This window comes from Trachinotus anak, unplaced genomic scaffold (genome assembly GCF_046630095.1).
Source record: "Trachinotus anak isolate AG129_WGS33_773 ecotype Australia unplaced genomic scaffold, CSIRO_AGI_Tana_v1 ptg000001l, whole genome shotgun sequence".
Taxonomy (NCBI): Eukaryota; Metazoa; Chordata; class Actinopteri; order Carangiformes; family Carangidae; genus Trachinotus; species Trachinotus anak.
Window position 1 is genome coordinate 21,490,020 of NW_027273852.1, and position 17,091 is coordinate 21,507,110.

A 17,091-nucleotide genomic window follows, 5' to 3' on the forward strand; every position below is an offset into this window, starting at 1 on the left:
TTCTAGCAGCTGTCGTAGTGGAGCTGATTTGTCTTATTTATATATATATATATATATATATATATATATATATATATATATATATATATATATATATATATATATATATATACACATATATATACACACATATACATATATATATATATATATATACATACATATATTTGAATATGGGAAGTAAACTCTGAGAACATTTATACATTTTTCATAAAGACTGAATCTTGTGGACCAGAGGCTAGAAGAGACGTGACAGATCTCAAATAAAAAATCATCAATCAAGGCAACACTGTTAAAAACAGGTCTAATGGGACGATGCTAATAATAATCCCTCATTGCATGAAACTGCACACAACTATGGTGAGTGCAGTACAAAAATGAAACAGGATGTTCGAAGTAGACCGTTTGGCTAATCATTTGTTTTTCCCTCCAGATAAGTGTTAAACAAATAGACAAACTTGTCAATCACCCCACGGCTTGTGTTTGTTGTCCTGTTTGAACTGTATTTAGTGATGTTGCAGTGTTCCCCGATCTCAGCAATTACTTCACTGAATACAGTGTCATCATATCTGATAGAATTGATTTTTTCAGGAAAATAAAAATTAAACCTAATAAACCATAGTCTCCCTTTAAGCGCAGCGAACAGCACACAGAGGTGGTCTTGGAGGTGCAGTAGCAGGAATGCATCAGTGGAATGAATTTGACAAAACTGTTGCTTTACTGTAGAGTTTACACACATTAACACTTGGAAACAGGTCAAAGGCATGAGCTGACGTGCCAATCCATGATAAGGCCTGTCAGGGCAGCACCAGTGTGTGAGTTCTCTTAAAAAAACAATGTGTGTGGGGTCTATGACGTGCACTCTGCACTGCTGTGTGTGCTGCCCTTTAATTCTGTTTATTCAGTAATGTTTGCATGGTTAAAAAAAGTCACACTTATTTGTCAGGGCTTCCTACAGAAATGATGAAGACATGTTTGACTGGAGCGCTGCTGTTTGTGTTTAGGCTATTTTGTTGAATGAGTTGTAGGTTTAGCTGCACTTGTTTGGCTATAACTGTGAACTATTTTTAGCTTATTTCTTAAAATGGCTACTACCTGCTCAGCAGCAAACAGCAGACAGACACAGTCAGAGAGCAGCTGGTGAACGTAGTGGAGCATTTAGCAGCTGAAGAGCCAGATATTTCCCTCAGGAGATGGTGGAGACCAAACTCAGAGATAAAAGAGAGGGAGCACTTCATCAGGTGGACACAAGCACCACTCCATATGAATGGTAGTGTTGCTCTCTAGCTGCCGGATGTGGAAATAGACAACTTTTTGCTGACAAGGTCTCTATATCAACTGTGTCAATATCAGGTTTAAGATTTGGGCTAACATTCACAGTTAAAGCAAACCTCCAGGTAACGAATGTTTTTGTGTCCACGTCGTAGTGCTCCATTGTTTTGGTATAAGAGTGCTGGTCTTTATAGAGCTGGGTAACAAGAACACACAGAAACCATCTCAGTGTAGTTTCACATCTCCTCTCACAGGCTTCTCTCTGGAGCTCTAATAACAACAGGTCAGTCAGCCAATCAGAAGAGAGGATCTGAGCCTCTCCTCTGACTGGCTGATTGTTTTCTGAGTGATCTAATAAAATTATAGCAGATTTCAAGTAAACACTAAAATCCTGCAAGGTTGGATGGTGGGTCCAGGTGGGTGGGGCTTGGGATATGGTTGAGAGCGGTGACTGCTTTGTTGTAACATCACAAAGTTCCAGAAGTCCTGATGCCTTGTTTTTATGGCTCAGTGTCTGAATACAGGCTGTGTGCATTTCTCTGTGGACTGAGGCTTTGATACTTTCACAGTATTAATATAGAACTTAGACCTGCTTTATAATCAAAAACACATGGACATCTACCTTTATACAATATCGGACTTTAACTCTTCATGCCTTCCTCTGATAGCCTTTCAAGCTGTAGGACTTTTGGGCGTTAGTCTTATGACAATCCCATACTACCTTTCAGGGACACTCAGCTGCACCTGTTGAATCTGCAGGATATGCTATTGGGCTTCATGTCAGATATGAATGATCCCAAGACAGCACGAACCCTTAACCTTCTCTGACAGCCAGTCTCATTTCCATCAACACAGCCTTAATCCTAGAACACCACTTTCTCTGTCCAGCTGTGCAAACAAAAGAACGTGTTGGCTGAGCTGCCGTGGCTGATATAATCATTAGACAGACGGCTTGTGTGTGTGTGTGTGTGTGTCCACATGTAATTCTCTGCGTGCCTGTGCCTCTGTGTTTGCCTTGCATGTGGCAGGTAAAGCTGTGAGAAATGTGAGGCTGTAATCTCAGCTGTGTTAATTTTATAAATGATGACACTGATTGTGAGAAAAGCATATGTAGCTGATGGATGTTTGCACAACTGGAAAAGTCCCCATCTCCACCTTTGATTCAGTGAGGGAGGGATTTGAGGCAGGTGCTCTGTTTTCCTCGTCTGCTCAGTGTTTGTCAGGCAGACTGCTTCGCCTTTGTGTGAGCTGTGTTCAGTGTTTGCACAAAGGTAAAGTGTAAGCTGCCTTCCCAAATACATTCTGTCCTGATATTCTAAAGGAGTACTTCAACTACTTGGGAAATACACTTACTTGCTTTCTTGCAGAGAAACTCTACCAGGCCTGGCCCCAGGTCCTGACAGCCTCCCCCTTCCAGGAAGTCCTTTCTTCCATCCCACCCTCTTTCTGCCTTGACCCCCCGAGACATAACTGCTGCTTTTAATTCTCATGTATGAGGAGATGAGTTACACAGCTCTAGTTACTATGCAACTTTTTCGGTATTTCTGTTTTGGGTAATTAAAAATTGCACGACAACTATTAATTGACAACTATTTTCATACTCACTGAATCCCTTTCAATGCAAAGAGACATAACTTTGAGCTTTAGGAAAACGTGACGTTGAAAATGTTGATTATTTCTATTATTTAACGTTTGTGTTAAATCATAAATTGTGTCTTGCTTCACTAGTTTAAAAAAAAAAAAAGACTGATACCCCTTTGTCTTACAATGTTATAAGACAACACACAGAGAACAATAGTTTCTCATATGGCTCTCCTGAATTTGAATTTCAAACTGCCATGTAATTGCTTGTCAATGTTGTTCCTCTGCTTGTTGGCCTGAAACAGCCAATCAGTGTCTCCATGCTGAGAACACGAGATAGGGGAAAATGTGATTGCTGCGTGTCTTGTAAATGTCTCCCCTTCCGGATCGATATGGAACCTTTCAGGGCCCTTATTCAAGTGGCCCACTTGTCACTCGGCTGCTATTGAATTTTTTGTTTGTGTTCCTGTGAAGAGGACACTGTGCTGAGGTACAGAAAAACACACACACACACACACACACACACCACACACATGCACATGTGCGCACACACACACCAACAGTAAGTTTTAAAAGAAAATAACACGTACCACACAGTTTTTAACAGCTTATTGGCGTCGTGCAGAATCCTTGTGGAGACAGAGCAGCTGTCAGATGGTTTGTTGAGAAAGGTGTTTCATTAAACATAAAGTGACTCCTCACAAAAATCATGTTTTATTTACATTTTCAGTTCTCAGAAGGCAATGAAGTTAGTGAAACGACAGCCTGGGGACAAAGAATAGTTGAGGTAGAGAGGCTGCAGACTGTTGATACTGCCATACATTAAATATTTATAATATGTGACAACCACATAAACAATTTATCAAATACAAATATGTGCTTAAATGGCTCTGTTCATTAAATATGTAACTGCAACCAACTGCTGGTTAGCTTAGTTTAGCTAGCAGCTTGCCTGGCTCAGTTCAAAGGTAAAAACACCACCTCTGAAGCTCACAAATTAACACATAGTGTTTGTTTCATTCTTTAAAAACCTGAAGTTGTGGGGTGGCCCAATGGGGGAGTGGTTAGGGCGCGTACCACATGAACTGATGCTCTTAACAGGCGAGTGCTGGTTCGACTCCCGACCGGTCCGACCCTTTCCTGCGTGTCATTCCCGCTCTCTCTACCCCTTTCCTATCACTCTCTACTGTCCTGTTGAATAAAGGCAAAAATGCCCTAAAAAACCAAAAATAAAAAAAACCTGTTGTGGTTTCATTAGGCTAGCTGTGTCCCCCTGTTTTCAGTTTTTATGCTAAGATAACCTAACTGTCTCCTAGCTGTAGCCTCATATTTACCATACAGACTTAAGAGTGATGTCCTGTTATTCTCATTTAACTCTTGGAAAAGAAAACACAGAAGCGTATTTCCTAAACTGTCCACCACTAAGTGTACCACACTTGTGTGATTATGCACGCACCATAGGCATTTTCAGCAGGATGGGGAACACCTATTTCAGCACTTAGCACAGCTACTGACACCTACTAGCATTTTCATTGCTTGTAGCTCATAGGCTAGCCTTGACAATGACACTTTGGCTGACTGACACACATACAGTGCATCCGGAAAATATTCTCAGCACTTCACTTTTTCCACATTTTGTTATGTTACAGCCTTATTCCAAAATGGATTAAATTCATTTTTTACTTCAAAATTCTACACACAATACCACATAATGACAAAGTGAAAAAAGTTTGTTTGAAACTTTTGCAAATTAATTAAAAATAAAAAAACAAAAAATCACATGTACATAAGTATTCACAGCTTTTGCTCAATACTTTGTTGAAGCGTCTTTGGCAGCAATTACAGCCTCAAGTCTTTTTGAGTATGATGCTACAAGCTTGGCACACCTATTTCTGGGCAGTTTCTCCCATTCTTCTTTGCAGAACCTCTCAAGCTCCATCAGGTTGGGTGGGGAGCGTCGGTGCACAGCCATTTTCAGATCTCTCCAGAGGTGTTCAATCGGGTTCAAGTCTGGGCTCTGGCTGGGCCACTCAAGGACATTCACAGAGTTATCCTGAAGCCACTTCTTTATTATCTTGGCTGTGTGCTTAGGGTCATTGTCCTGTTGGAAGACGAACCTTCGCCCCAGTCCGAGGTCCAGAGCGCTGTGGAGCAGGTTATCGTCAAGGATGTCTCTGTACATTGCTGCATTCATCTTTCCCTTGACCCTGACTAGTCTCCCAGTTCCTGCTGCCGAAAAACATCCCCACAGAACGATGCTGCCACCACCATGCTTCACTGTAGGGATGGTATTGGCCAGGTGATGAGCGGTGCCTGGTTGCCTCCAGACATGATGCTTGGCATTCAGGCCAAAGAGTTCAATCTTTGTTTCATCAGACCAGAGAATTTTGTTTCTCATGGTCTGAGAGTCCTTCAGGTGCCTTTTGGCAAACTCCAGGCAGGCTGTCATGCGCCTTTTACTGAGGAGTGGCTTCCGTGTGGCCACTCTCCCATACAGGCCTGATTGGTGGAGTGCTGCAGAAACGGTTGTCCTTCTGGAAGGTTCTTCTCTCTCCACAGAGCAACGCTGGAGCACTGTCAGAGTGACTATTCTGTTCTTGGTCACCTCCCTGACTTAGGCCATTCTGCCCCGATTGCTCAGATTGGCCGGGCGGCCAGCTCTAGTCCTGGTGGTTCCAAACTACTTCCATTTATGGATGATGGAGGCCACTGTGCTCATTGGGACCTTCAATGCTGCAGAAATGTTTCTGTACTCTTCTCCAGATCAGTGCCTCGATACAATCCTGTCTCGGAGGTCTACAGACAATTCCTTGGACTTTGTGGCTTGGTTTGTGCTCTGACATACACTGTCAGCTATGGGACCTTATATAGACAGGTGTGTGCCTTTCCAAATCATGTCCAATAGACTGAATTTACCACAGGTGGACTCCAATCAAGTTGTAGGAACATCTGAAGGATGATCAGTGGAAACAGGATGCACCTGAGCTCAATTTTGAGTGTCATGGCAAAGGCTGGGCTTATGTACATGTGATGTTTTTGGTTTTTTATTTTTAATATATTTACAATAATTTCAAGCAAACTTTTTTCACTTTGTCATTATGGGGTATTGTGTGTGGAATTTTGAGGTCAAAAATGAATTTAACAAAATGTGGAAAAAGTGAAGCGCTGTGAATATTTTCCAGATGCATTGTAAAGACCAATCAGTGTTGAATTCAGACACATAGTGAATTATTGTTTATGTTGTTATATTAGATTACGTAATAATGAGTGGGACAGAACATGATAAACATCTATGTAAGCACTGAAAACAAGAATAAAGCTGGGACAATTTTGTAGCGAAAGTTGAAAACAAGGACATTTTAGTGTTATCAGCTGTTTGTATGGACTGGGGACACCCAGGTTGAAACCGGGACAATCCAAGACGAACCTGGATGTGTAGACACTGTGTCCATGAATGTACTCTGCAGCTGTCCAATTACATATGTAATGTACAAAATTATACTGGTGATCGATTCTGAGCTGAAGGTGCATGTCAACTCTCATCTGCCGCCTCAGGTCTTTTAATGTGATTTAGAGTATTACAACTGGGAAACACTGGGGGATAAATGATGGCAAGAGTAACTGGGAGTGAAAGACGAATGATAGGTACTGTAGTAGACCGAGGCGACAGCCAGACAGGGAAACAGAGGGAACCGAGCAGTGAAGAGAGATAAAGTTAAGAACAGGAAATGGTCAGAGGACTTGTAAGGAAAATTTTAATTCACATGAGTAGACACATTGTTGTTAGTAACCACCCATATCCTGTAGTTTGATCTGCAAGTCAGGCAGGTTCTGGTCAAAAAGTGACAAAGCAGCAATCCAACTAAGTCATAAATCACGTACAGACATATTGCTTGGAACAGGCATACACTGTCGGTAGTTAATTGATGGGTTGGCTCTCATAACCCACACATCACTAGTGATACAGCCAAGACAATATCCAAAAGGCCACTAATGACACAGGATGTCATGGGGTCAGGATCACATGTTTTGTAGATGGTTAGGTAACACAGTTAATACCATCCAGCATGATTCATATTAGTATTAGAAGAAGCTTCTTTGTCTCATTATTTAATTTTTATTTCTGAAATAATCAAGTTGGCAATCAGAAAAGAAGAAACTGGGATACAGGCTGTTTACAAGCAGGCTGCTGCAGCTGTAAACATTGACCTGTAAACACTGACTCAGTGAGTCAGAGGAGGGACGTGCCCTGAACACATTGTCAGTCTATGACAAAACTAACACATGTGGACAAAAAGACACACACACATTCACACATACAGTTACACACAGATAGCTAAGGATGCACTTGATTTAAGTATTGGATATGCATGTACACACATTAAACTTATGTTTATTTACACAGTGATGAAGATAAATCTGAAAACATATTCCACCTCCTGACACTTTTAGTGGAGCAGAGATGTTAACTCTTTTATTTTTTGTGTTAATGTAATCAGTGTAGACAACACATCCATGGTCCTTGGCACCCCTGGCTCCACTGGTTGTCTGAGAAGGAGGACAACCATGGACGTCCATCAATACATATTCAATAGTAGAAATAATAACAATGATTATAAACTTAAGTATACTTTTGTATACTGGTAGTATAGGGCAGTAGTACTTTGTACATAGATGCCTTTGGAGTGTGTTTGTCCAGAGTGGTAGAAAAGGGGATTTCCAAACACACGCGCACGCACGCACACACACACGCACACACACAGTTTGTTCCTGCCAAGTGGCTCCATCTTAACAATTACTGTTGTCAGGGAAACTGTGTCTGTCCCTATCTCTTTTTCCAGCACAGAGGGCAGAGGATGAAAAGGAGAGAGAGAGAGAGAGAGAGAGAGAGAGAGAGAGAGAGTGTTTGTGTGTGTGTGTGTGCGCGCGCATGTGTAGCTTATCCAAAAGGGGACCATGAGCCAACAGGGCACATCGTAGAGGTCCACTGTTGGTCATATCGTAAACCATGCTATAATTATGTTGCAGTGCAATCAGCAGCATGGTGTGTTTGTTCATGAACATGTCCCAGTCTGTGTTCACCACAGACAGACAGCTATTGAGGGCCCCTGTTTGACACGTAGACATCCGTCTGTGTGGCTAGACCCTATGCAATTATATTACATAAGAAGTGACTAGAAATATTGGTCCACACTTAGTTTGTGTAGTCTGACATGCTACTGTCAGTAATGGAGGAATGTATGTGTTTGTTTCCGCATCCGTGTGTGTGCTCTGCATGGCTGCTTCTACTGTACTTTGGATCTGCATGAAAAGCTGCAGAAACTCCCCCTTGGTTCTTCGAGCACCATCAGGTCAAACACATAAATAACAGGGTTTTTGGCCAATAAAAATAACGTAGACACAGTTAGTTTTATGGTTTTTCCTTTCAAACATCTCAGAGGGACCAGACAATTAGGTCACCCAGAGCCCCAAGGTGCTGTGGTGGAGAGGAGGAGTCGAGGAGAGACAGAGAGAGGGAGAAGAAGAAAAGAGATATGGGAGGACAAGTACAACTGTAGCAGAGGGGAAATTAGAGGAAAAGATTTACTTACATCATAGCACCAATTTGTGCTCTTGCCCTTCAGATACTGTAGCTGCTGTCTAATGCAGCAGCCTCATGTTCTGTATCTGAAGCAGAATATGACAGGGAGCAGGTTGTGATCTAAGATCTAAGCTGATGGAAAGAATCAAACAGTCATGGTCGTGTAATAGAAATTAATGAAGGAACAACATTTATGACTCAACTCCACGTGTGAAAACATGTTTAGCTGTCTATCATTTATTAAGTGTCAATCATCTTTACCCGTAGAAAGGCTTGTAGAAATTAATGTGATTAAAAAAATCATTAAACACACCTGCAGAAATGAAAAGGAGATGGAATGATGTAAACAGACACAAAGGTGCATTATTAGCAGCTCAGTGAACTTCGTTTTTAATGAGGACACAATGAGCCATGACTCTGATCGCTCTCTAATTGGTGCCATAAAATTTTCACACTTGTCTTTAGCCTCATTCAGTGTCCCTGCACACTTTTATTTTTGGTCTCATCATTGCGATTTTCATGCAACACAGTTGCTAATATTTGATATACCTGCACATATTTGCACCTGAGGTTTTTGTCCAATGCAGGCTCCCTCAGCCACAGATGTAGAGCACAGTCAACCTTGCTTATCAAATCTCCTCCCGCCTCTTGTCTGATCCCTCCTTAAATGCATAGGCACAAAGGAGGGAGACAGCCCGTTGAATGCACGCCACACCAGCTGCACCTCAGATGACAGGGAGACTGTGCTTCAAGGCGGCTGCGTCCGTTTGATAAATATCAAGGATGTCTTTAGGTGCAGAAAGCTCAGAGAATCTGGCTCAGACTGAGGACAGCAGGAGGAGGAGAAATTTCTGTTGTCTCTCTTTGATTCTTCATGGTTTCTACCAAAGACTGCCTGACCTTTTTCCTCCATTTGTAATCCCTTCGGGCATATTCGTCATGGCTGGGATACAACAGGTTCGCTATTTCACATGAACATTAAAACAGGTTTTTGCTTAGTGTAATCATTCCTCCTGTTTAACTGGCAATTAAAAGTCTGTGTTGTTCAAATCAAAGGGGTATCTTCCAAAGTTACTGACTTTTGTGTTCCTCTGTTGGGCTTTGATGGAGGGATAAGTGACTTTGAAAGATCACCAGTTGAACTATCTAACTCAGATGATGCTGAAGCCTCATACTGGGTTCAGATAAATATTACATACACATTTTTGCAGAGGGAGAGGGGTAGATTTTCAACCCCATCACTTGCACTGAAAGGGGTGTCATTGTGGTCAGTGAGGATTGATTACACCAAGTAAATTTAGGTTATTCACTTCTGAGACCCATTCAGCAGCTTTGTTTTTTTTTTTTTTTTTTTTGGTAAAGCAGCTCGCAACATATTTACTTACTTTACATACATTTTTTGGACAAAAATTTGCTAATTTCCTTAGAGTATAACTGCCAGTATTGACCCACCCAGGTCAGACTTTCCCTCCATAGAACACATCTCTATGCTGACCACGGCAGCGGACAAGAATTAGCTTCCAACTTTCTCTCTGAGTGATCATCTCAGTCTTTGTCTTTAACTGATGTGTTTGATGATTTTGTCAGATGACGTCGTGATTATAAAATCAGGATTTTAGCAGCAGCAGAGCAGCAGCTTGGAAGTGACTGCTGGTTAACATGTCGTCTTAATGGGCCATGTTTCAGTCACTGTTTCAAATTTGTTCCATTGTCTGACAACAGAAATGGGAAAACATTTAAATGAGAACAGCTGAATTCAGCCCAATAAAGTATGAAAATATTGTATATGTGAGCACAGAGAGGAGGAGAGAAGCAACAGAGACTGAATGTAGATACCACGCGACCCAGCCAGATACTAGGTTTTGACGTTGTCTTGTTTTAAAAATTAAAGTCCTTTAATGTTACTGTACTTCTCCAAAAACATTGTGCAGTATGTGAACCTGGAAAAAAACCACTTGAGGTTTCAAACACTGCAGATTCGCCTGCTGCAGCTGGAAAATGTTGTTGATTTGAATGTGTTTGGTTTGCAGTAACTCTTTCAGCTGTTTCACAGTTCAGAAACATCTCCAGAGATGTTTGTCCAGTGTGTAAATCTCTCTGTATATAAACCCTAGGAAAGAACAGATAAATACATAAAGCATTTATTTGATTCACACACATTTTCATATTTCCATAACAGAATTCTCTGCATAGAATCTCACATTTTTCCATCTGTCGTTTTCGTGGTGTTTCTGCCTCTCTGCAGCATGAGCTGAATTTCAATCTCCCCTCAGCTGAAGTTCAGGGGGGGGGGGGGGGGGGGGGGGGGGGGGGCTCAGTCTGAATCCTTTGAAGTGATGAGAGCTTTATACTGATGTATTGGTCATATTTATACAAGGCTTTTTTTTTTAATCAAAGAAAGAAAAATGATAGCTTAATTAATCCAAACAAGTTTTCTGATCAAAGCGCTATCTGAACAGGAGACTACTTTTCCTGCAGTGATTGCTGTAGGCATAAACAAGAGATGCAGACAGATGCTCTTTGTTTTCCAAGACAGAGACTGACCTTTTGAGCTGAGCGCAGGTAATAGCATCAATTTAACGGGGGAAGATTTGCAAGCCTCCTCTGGTCAGAACTAATGCTTTCTCCAAAGCCTGGCAGGCTGGGTGTGTTTGTACAGGGGAGGGGGGAGGTGTAATACATGGCAAACTATGTTTAAGCTAATATAAACCCTGCTGGGCTGGCTAGCAGGATTTGGATAGAGAGCGTAAGATGTGAAGATGGGAAGGCAAGAAGGGAATTTAGGGCGAAGGCCAGAGAAACATTTGCACAGATGTGGGTGCCTGTTGAAGGATGGCTCTGAGCTACCTCCTGGTCTTGTGGCCAGAAATATGTGGGCATCCACATCCTTCTGTGTAATTTTGGTCTGGGACTGTTTTTCATGACTTGGGCTAGGGCCCCTGTGTGTGTCCAACTTTGTGGCAACAATTTGACATGGTAATACCCCTGAGTTAGTAAAGAAATGGTTTTGTCAGAGCTTGAGTGGCCTGTGCAGAGCCCTGACTTCATCCTTATCAAACACCTATAGAGTTGCAAAGATGGAGGTGCTGTCTGGGGGCCCCTGAGTCTAGAAGTAAGCATTGCATTCACTTTTCCCACAGACAGTGTGAGGTGAATCAGCATGACACTCTCCCAGTTGAATCATGGGTGCAAATTATTGTCTGAAAATATCTGGGTCTTTGACAAAAAGTCAAAGGTAAAACCCTGTGTAGATAGAAAGTTAATGCAAGATGTGAACTATGACTCCAAGGTGCATTTAGATAAGACCCATCCAATGACAGTTGAAAAATAATGTCATGCAGAAGCCAAAGATGCACACTATTGAGAAAACAGATGATACAACCTGCAGATTAAATCATTTAGGATGAATTCAGCTGCTACAGTCCTGTGTTTTGCTTTTTACTACAACCACAAAGTGTTTTGAGTTTCTTCTCAATGGTAACAGCAGCACAGGATCATAGGTAATGTAGTATTGTTAACACCCATCTACCAAACTGACAGACAAAACACTATTTCTCGTGAACAAAGCTCAAATAATTAAAAGTTGTGGCCATAACATGAACCAAAAGAGGTGCTCCGTTATCAAGGAGAGGTGTGTGTATTTTATAGGTCCTGTATTTTCTAATTTTCTGGAAACTTTCCACTAGCTGTAAATTACTAGGATATTTCCAAGAAAGATTATATTTGTTTTACTTGATTTTTTTCAGAACAAAATAGAAAATTATGTAGCAGGTAAGTGAAAAGTAGTTCACAACTATTTGCTACTACATAAGTAAATAAGTGATGTCGAAAGAAATCTGAGTTTGCTGTATAAACTGATTTGGATTCTTCTTCCACCTGCCATTTATTATGAATCTGTTTGATAATCAGTAAATATTCATTGAATTTACAGTTAGGGTGTATATCGGTTGAATTATAAGTTTACTTGTTGTTTTCAGCTGCAGTGGAAATTCCTAAGTTTTGTGCTTTCAAGCTGATGATCAATAAATAAAACTCACCTCATGCTATAAGATTTCACCGACTCAGCAGGTATACTTATATATGTATTTCTACCTAATTTCCACAGACTCGGCCTGTGAAGTAAAATGACTCAATGAGGCATGTTTTCTATCTATTTAATGGATACTGACATCAGTTCATGAACTATTTCTACTTACCTACTGCATATTTTTTACTTAAAAACCTGTTTGGGTACATAATAATTTAATAAGACATTCTCCATTTCTCTTATTATTAACTTTCAAAGGCCTTAAAATTTAATTATGAGGGAAAAGTTTCCTAGCAGGAAAATACAGGATAAAATTAAGCGTTACTAGTATTAGAGAAATTTCCAAAATGGGAAAAATGGTTCTGGAAATAACAGTTCCTGTAAAGGATCTCCAAGTGTGAGTTAGGCTTTACATCGCTCAGCGCCAGTGATTGACCCTACTTGTGCTGCTGTGGCTGAATGGGATCAAATCCCTGCAGCCAGGTTCTTGAAACTGGAAAGCCTGAAACCAGAAGAGTGGACATTGTTCTAGCAGCAGTTTAACCCCCATGGTCTTGAAATGAGACGTTTAGCAATCTTATATGTGTGTGATGTTTAAGTGTCCATACACTTGTGGCCATGTGCCATCATATTAACCATGAGTGACATCTTGTAAGCAACCTTTTAACTTATCTTATATAAATCACTCTCTCTGTGTAAAGTTACGACAGGGGCTGCCTGAGGTCATTGTGTGAAAGGTGTTTAGCTATGATAGATTCAGTCAGTGAGTCAGTCTGTACATGTATGTGAAAGTCGTGCTGCTCTTTGCCATGTCCTCTCTTTTCCCTCACATGATCAGCAGGTCAGCTGGCTGGTGATCTGTTGTTGAAATGTTTCTCTCCCTCTTGTGCTTGCCCCTCCCCCTGCCCTCCCATCTTTCCCATAGCTCTCTCAATATCCAGGCAAGCCATTCAAAAGGCAACTTAATCCTTCATTTAATCCTTTTTCAAGAAAGACCTCTGCACAAAAGGGTATACAGTAAAAAAGCACAAAAGAATATAATTCAAACAGAAGAGAGACTATCAGAAGAGAACAGGATTTGCTGTTGGCAAAAACAATCTGGTTTTGATCTTCGTCTTTCTGCTCAGATTTTTCAAATAATCCCCTTCATACTCTAGTGTGTCTGAAAGTAAACTTACCAAGAAGGCCTCACAAGGATGTGACAAAATGTTTCTTTGAAGAAAGGTAGTAAGACATGGTGTCCTCATGGTTGACAGTCCTCCTCCACCCCTGTGTGCCTTAGCTGTCTGAATACTACAAAGGGAATTAAGACTAAAGTATGTGCCCTTACTCACCTCCCAGTTTTTCTGTCTGTCTGCAGGGTTAAGTGCAGCCAAGTTGTTAAAAACCCATGGGCTGAACCCTGTGGTGCTGGAGGCCAGAGATCGTGTTGGCGGTCGGACCTTCACGGTGCAGGTAAGACCACGACAGCCAACTACAGCATTATTAAACTGTCTTATGGTTGGGTTTAGACTCTTGCAGCACTGGTTTAGGTTAGGGAAAGATCGTGGTCTGGTTTAACAGAGAATAAGTTCAATTCAGTTAAGTGCTTTTGTTGCCTAAACCACAGATGGAACTGTGGATGTGAACCTTGATCTCTGGTGGGAAATACAGCCATGTAGAGCTAGAGGTCATCTGCATAGCAGTGGAAATGTAATACAGTTCTTATGGATGTTGACCTCTACTTTCAGCATATAAAGACTAAAAAGTAGTGGACCAAGGAATATCTGTTTCTTTGTTATGAGCAGCTTTGAAATGAGACCAAAAAAATGACTGAAAAAAGCTTGGGGCTTTGTCTGAAACTCTACCCATTTCTCCAGCCTATCAACAACCCCATTTACACTTAGTCAAGTCTCATTCAAGATGGATTGAAATCTGACTGCATTGTGGCTAGATAACAGAAACTAGCAAATGCAAATGCATTTGTCTTTCCAAGACGTATATGTAATCTTTACTCATCCTCTAGTTTAACTATGACAGGAATTAGTTTGAGGTTTGCAGGTCTGCAGATATTTATACACATTGGATCAAATACAAGGCACTCTGAACAGGTGTAGCATGTATCTGATCCCTAATCAGTTCAACCACTGAATGATCTGTGTGTGTGAGGGAGCAGCATGAGTTAGAGCAATGCAGAAAAAAAAAAGTTCTCCCACATCTTTGTATTTTTTTAACGGACAGCTGTTAGCCAGTGCTAGATAAACTGCTAGATATGTGTAATGCAAATGTTCTCCTTTGTCATGTTTCTTTGTGTGTGTGTGTGTGTGTGTGTGTGTGTCTTTTTCAGAATAAGCAGACAAAGTGGGTTGATCTGGGCGGGGCTTACATTGGACCAACTCAGAACCGCATCCTCCGATTGGCCAAGGAATACAACATAAAGACTTACAAAGTGAACGAGCAGGAATACCTGGTGCATTATGTCAATGTGAGTGTCTCAGTGTCTTACGATTCTATTGCAAGCTTTGGCCGATGTCAAGTATGTGCGGGCTGACTCATGCAACAGATCCATACACATTCCAGATGTGGCCTTCAGTTTCAGTTCTGCACTGTGTTGTGTTGATCATTTCCAGTAAACAACACAAACATCCTGAGTTGGAGCTGTTGCCAAATAGACCAAATTCACAGGAAATTCTTTTTAATCATCTGGCATCATTCAGTTGGCCATGATTCAGTTGGCTATGAAAACAAAGGTGTGTATAATTATGAGCTACAGTTGCTGACAGCTACATGTTGTTCCTCAACTTACAAGTTTTTCTGCCTTTTCAATTTAGTGAATATACACTCACTTGACAGTTTATTAGGTGCACCTTTCTACCTACTGAACAATTATACAGTATGTTACAACAGTCAGTAAATCCTCTTTTCATAAAAGGAATTTGTCACATTTATCAAATCAATGTTCAAAGCTGTTTACTGGTATTAAAAGTGACAGCTGAGTGTAATTGCAGTAACTGGAAGGCATGACAGATGAGTTATACAGTCTGCTATGGATGTGTGATTCAACCTTCAGCTGCCATTAAAAACATCCACTGCCTCTGACACAACAGCATCATTAGCATTGCTCCTCTGACTCTTCCCCATGGTGCTTAAAGAAAACAGATGTCAACATTCAGAAGAAAACCAAATGTTGTGTCCTTGCTGCAACTTCCTACATGTCTGCTGAGTGGCAAGCCACCCCTCTGCTCTCCAGCATTAGTGACTGGAGATACTAATCTTTGCCTGAGGGATATCTGTAATGCAGTTTCTCTTTTCTCTGAGTGGTTGAAAGGATAGCAAAAGCAAACAAAGAAGGAAGGAAGAAAGAGACACTGAGGCCATCTTTCTTTGTTCTTGTTATTCTTTGCTCTATATCTCATTAGTGTGGATGCACCGCTGTCCTTAACACAGTTGTGTTCTGATTCTGATCTGATTTGCTGTTGCTGCCATGTACCCTGGTCAAACTACCCCTACTGTAAATCAGTGGACTTCCTGTTGTGGCTGGCAACTTTCTTAGTGTGCGCGCGTGTGTGTGTGTGTCTAGCGGGGATGGAGAATGCTTATCTCAACATAGGCTTTGTTCAAGTATATAAATGACAACTTCAGAGATGGACCTTGAGCTTCTGGCCTCAGGGTATGGATATAAACTCACATATACAAACACACTTTCACTGAATTATATAGAAAACTGTTTGTAATGTGCACTGCCCACATGCCCTTTTTACATGCAGGAGTGGGGCAGAGTATCTGGAAATACTCCTACAAACAATAATATACCCTTTTTTTTAGATATATGCCACTTGTTTAGAATAGAGGCCACTCAGTGTCAGTAAATATTGGCCACTGCTTTCCGTAGAAGAGATTTCCATTGGTGTTGCCCCACAAGCTGTATCCCCCTGTTTCCCCCTGTTTCCAGTGACTGTGCAAAGTGAACCAACTGTGGGTCGTAAATTCATACTTATTGCACAGACAATAGAGCGGTATCGATCCTCTTATCTAGCTATCAGTAAGAAAGTAAATAAGCACATTTCCCAAATATTAAACTATTCCTGATGCAGCCATGTTTATGATTTTCGTAACTTTGACAAAAATAACTGTTTGGTGGCCCAGACAGGACAACACAAAACAAAAGCAACAACATGAACATGAAAGCAACAGCACTAATACAAAAGCAACAACAAATATGCAAAAGCAGTAACTCAAATACAAATTATGCCACAACAGAAATACAAAACCCACAACATGAATGCAAAAGCCACAACACAAAAACCACATTGAACAACACTGTTCATTTGTGACAATGACATAATGAAATTAATCACAGTTATCTAGCAACAACATTTCACTTACTTCTCAAACTTCTTCAAAAACTTTCCCAGTCAAAATAACCCCCTGTCCACCAGCAATATTTATCCCCCAGCAATTAGGACAAATATTATAGATAGACTGCTGCTCACTTCTGTTGTGACTTTTTTTTATTTGTGTTGTGGCTTAATGTGCATTCATGTAGTTGCTTTTGTATTTCTGTTGTGGCTTTTATATTTGTATTGTAGATTTTACAATTATGTTGTGGCTTTTGTGGCTGTTGTGACCTTTGTATTTGTGTGGTGCCTTA

General features: G+C 40.9%; 1 protein-coding gene across 1 annotated transcript in view; it reads left to right on the forward strand.

The window, feature by feature from the left end:
• mao (monoamine oxidase) overlaps positions 1-17,091 on the forward strand; it is a 42,944-nt gene that overhangs the window by 3,375 nt on the left and 22,478 nt on the right. The window contains exons 2-3 of the mRNA XM_071484318.1: positions 13,822-13,916; positions 14,788-14,925. Of these exons, the coding sequence (XP_071340419.1) occupies positions 13,822-13,916; positions 14,788-14,925 (233 nt within the window). The remainder of the gene's footprint in view (positions 1-13,821; positions 13,917-14,787; positions 14,926-17,091) is intronic.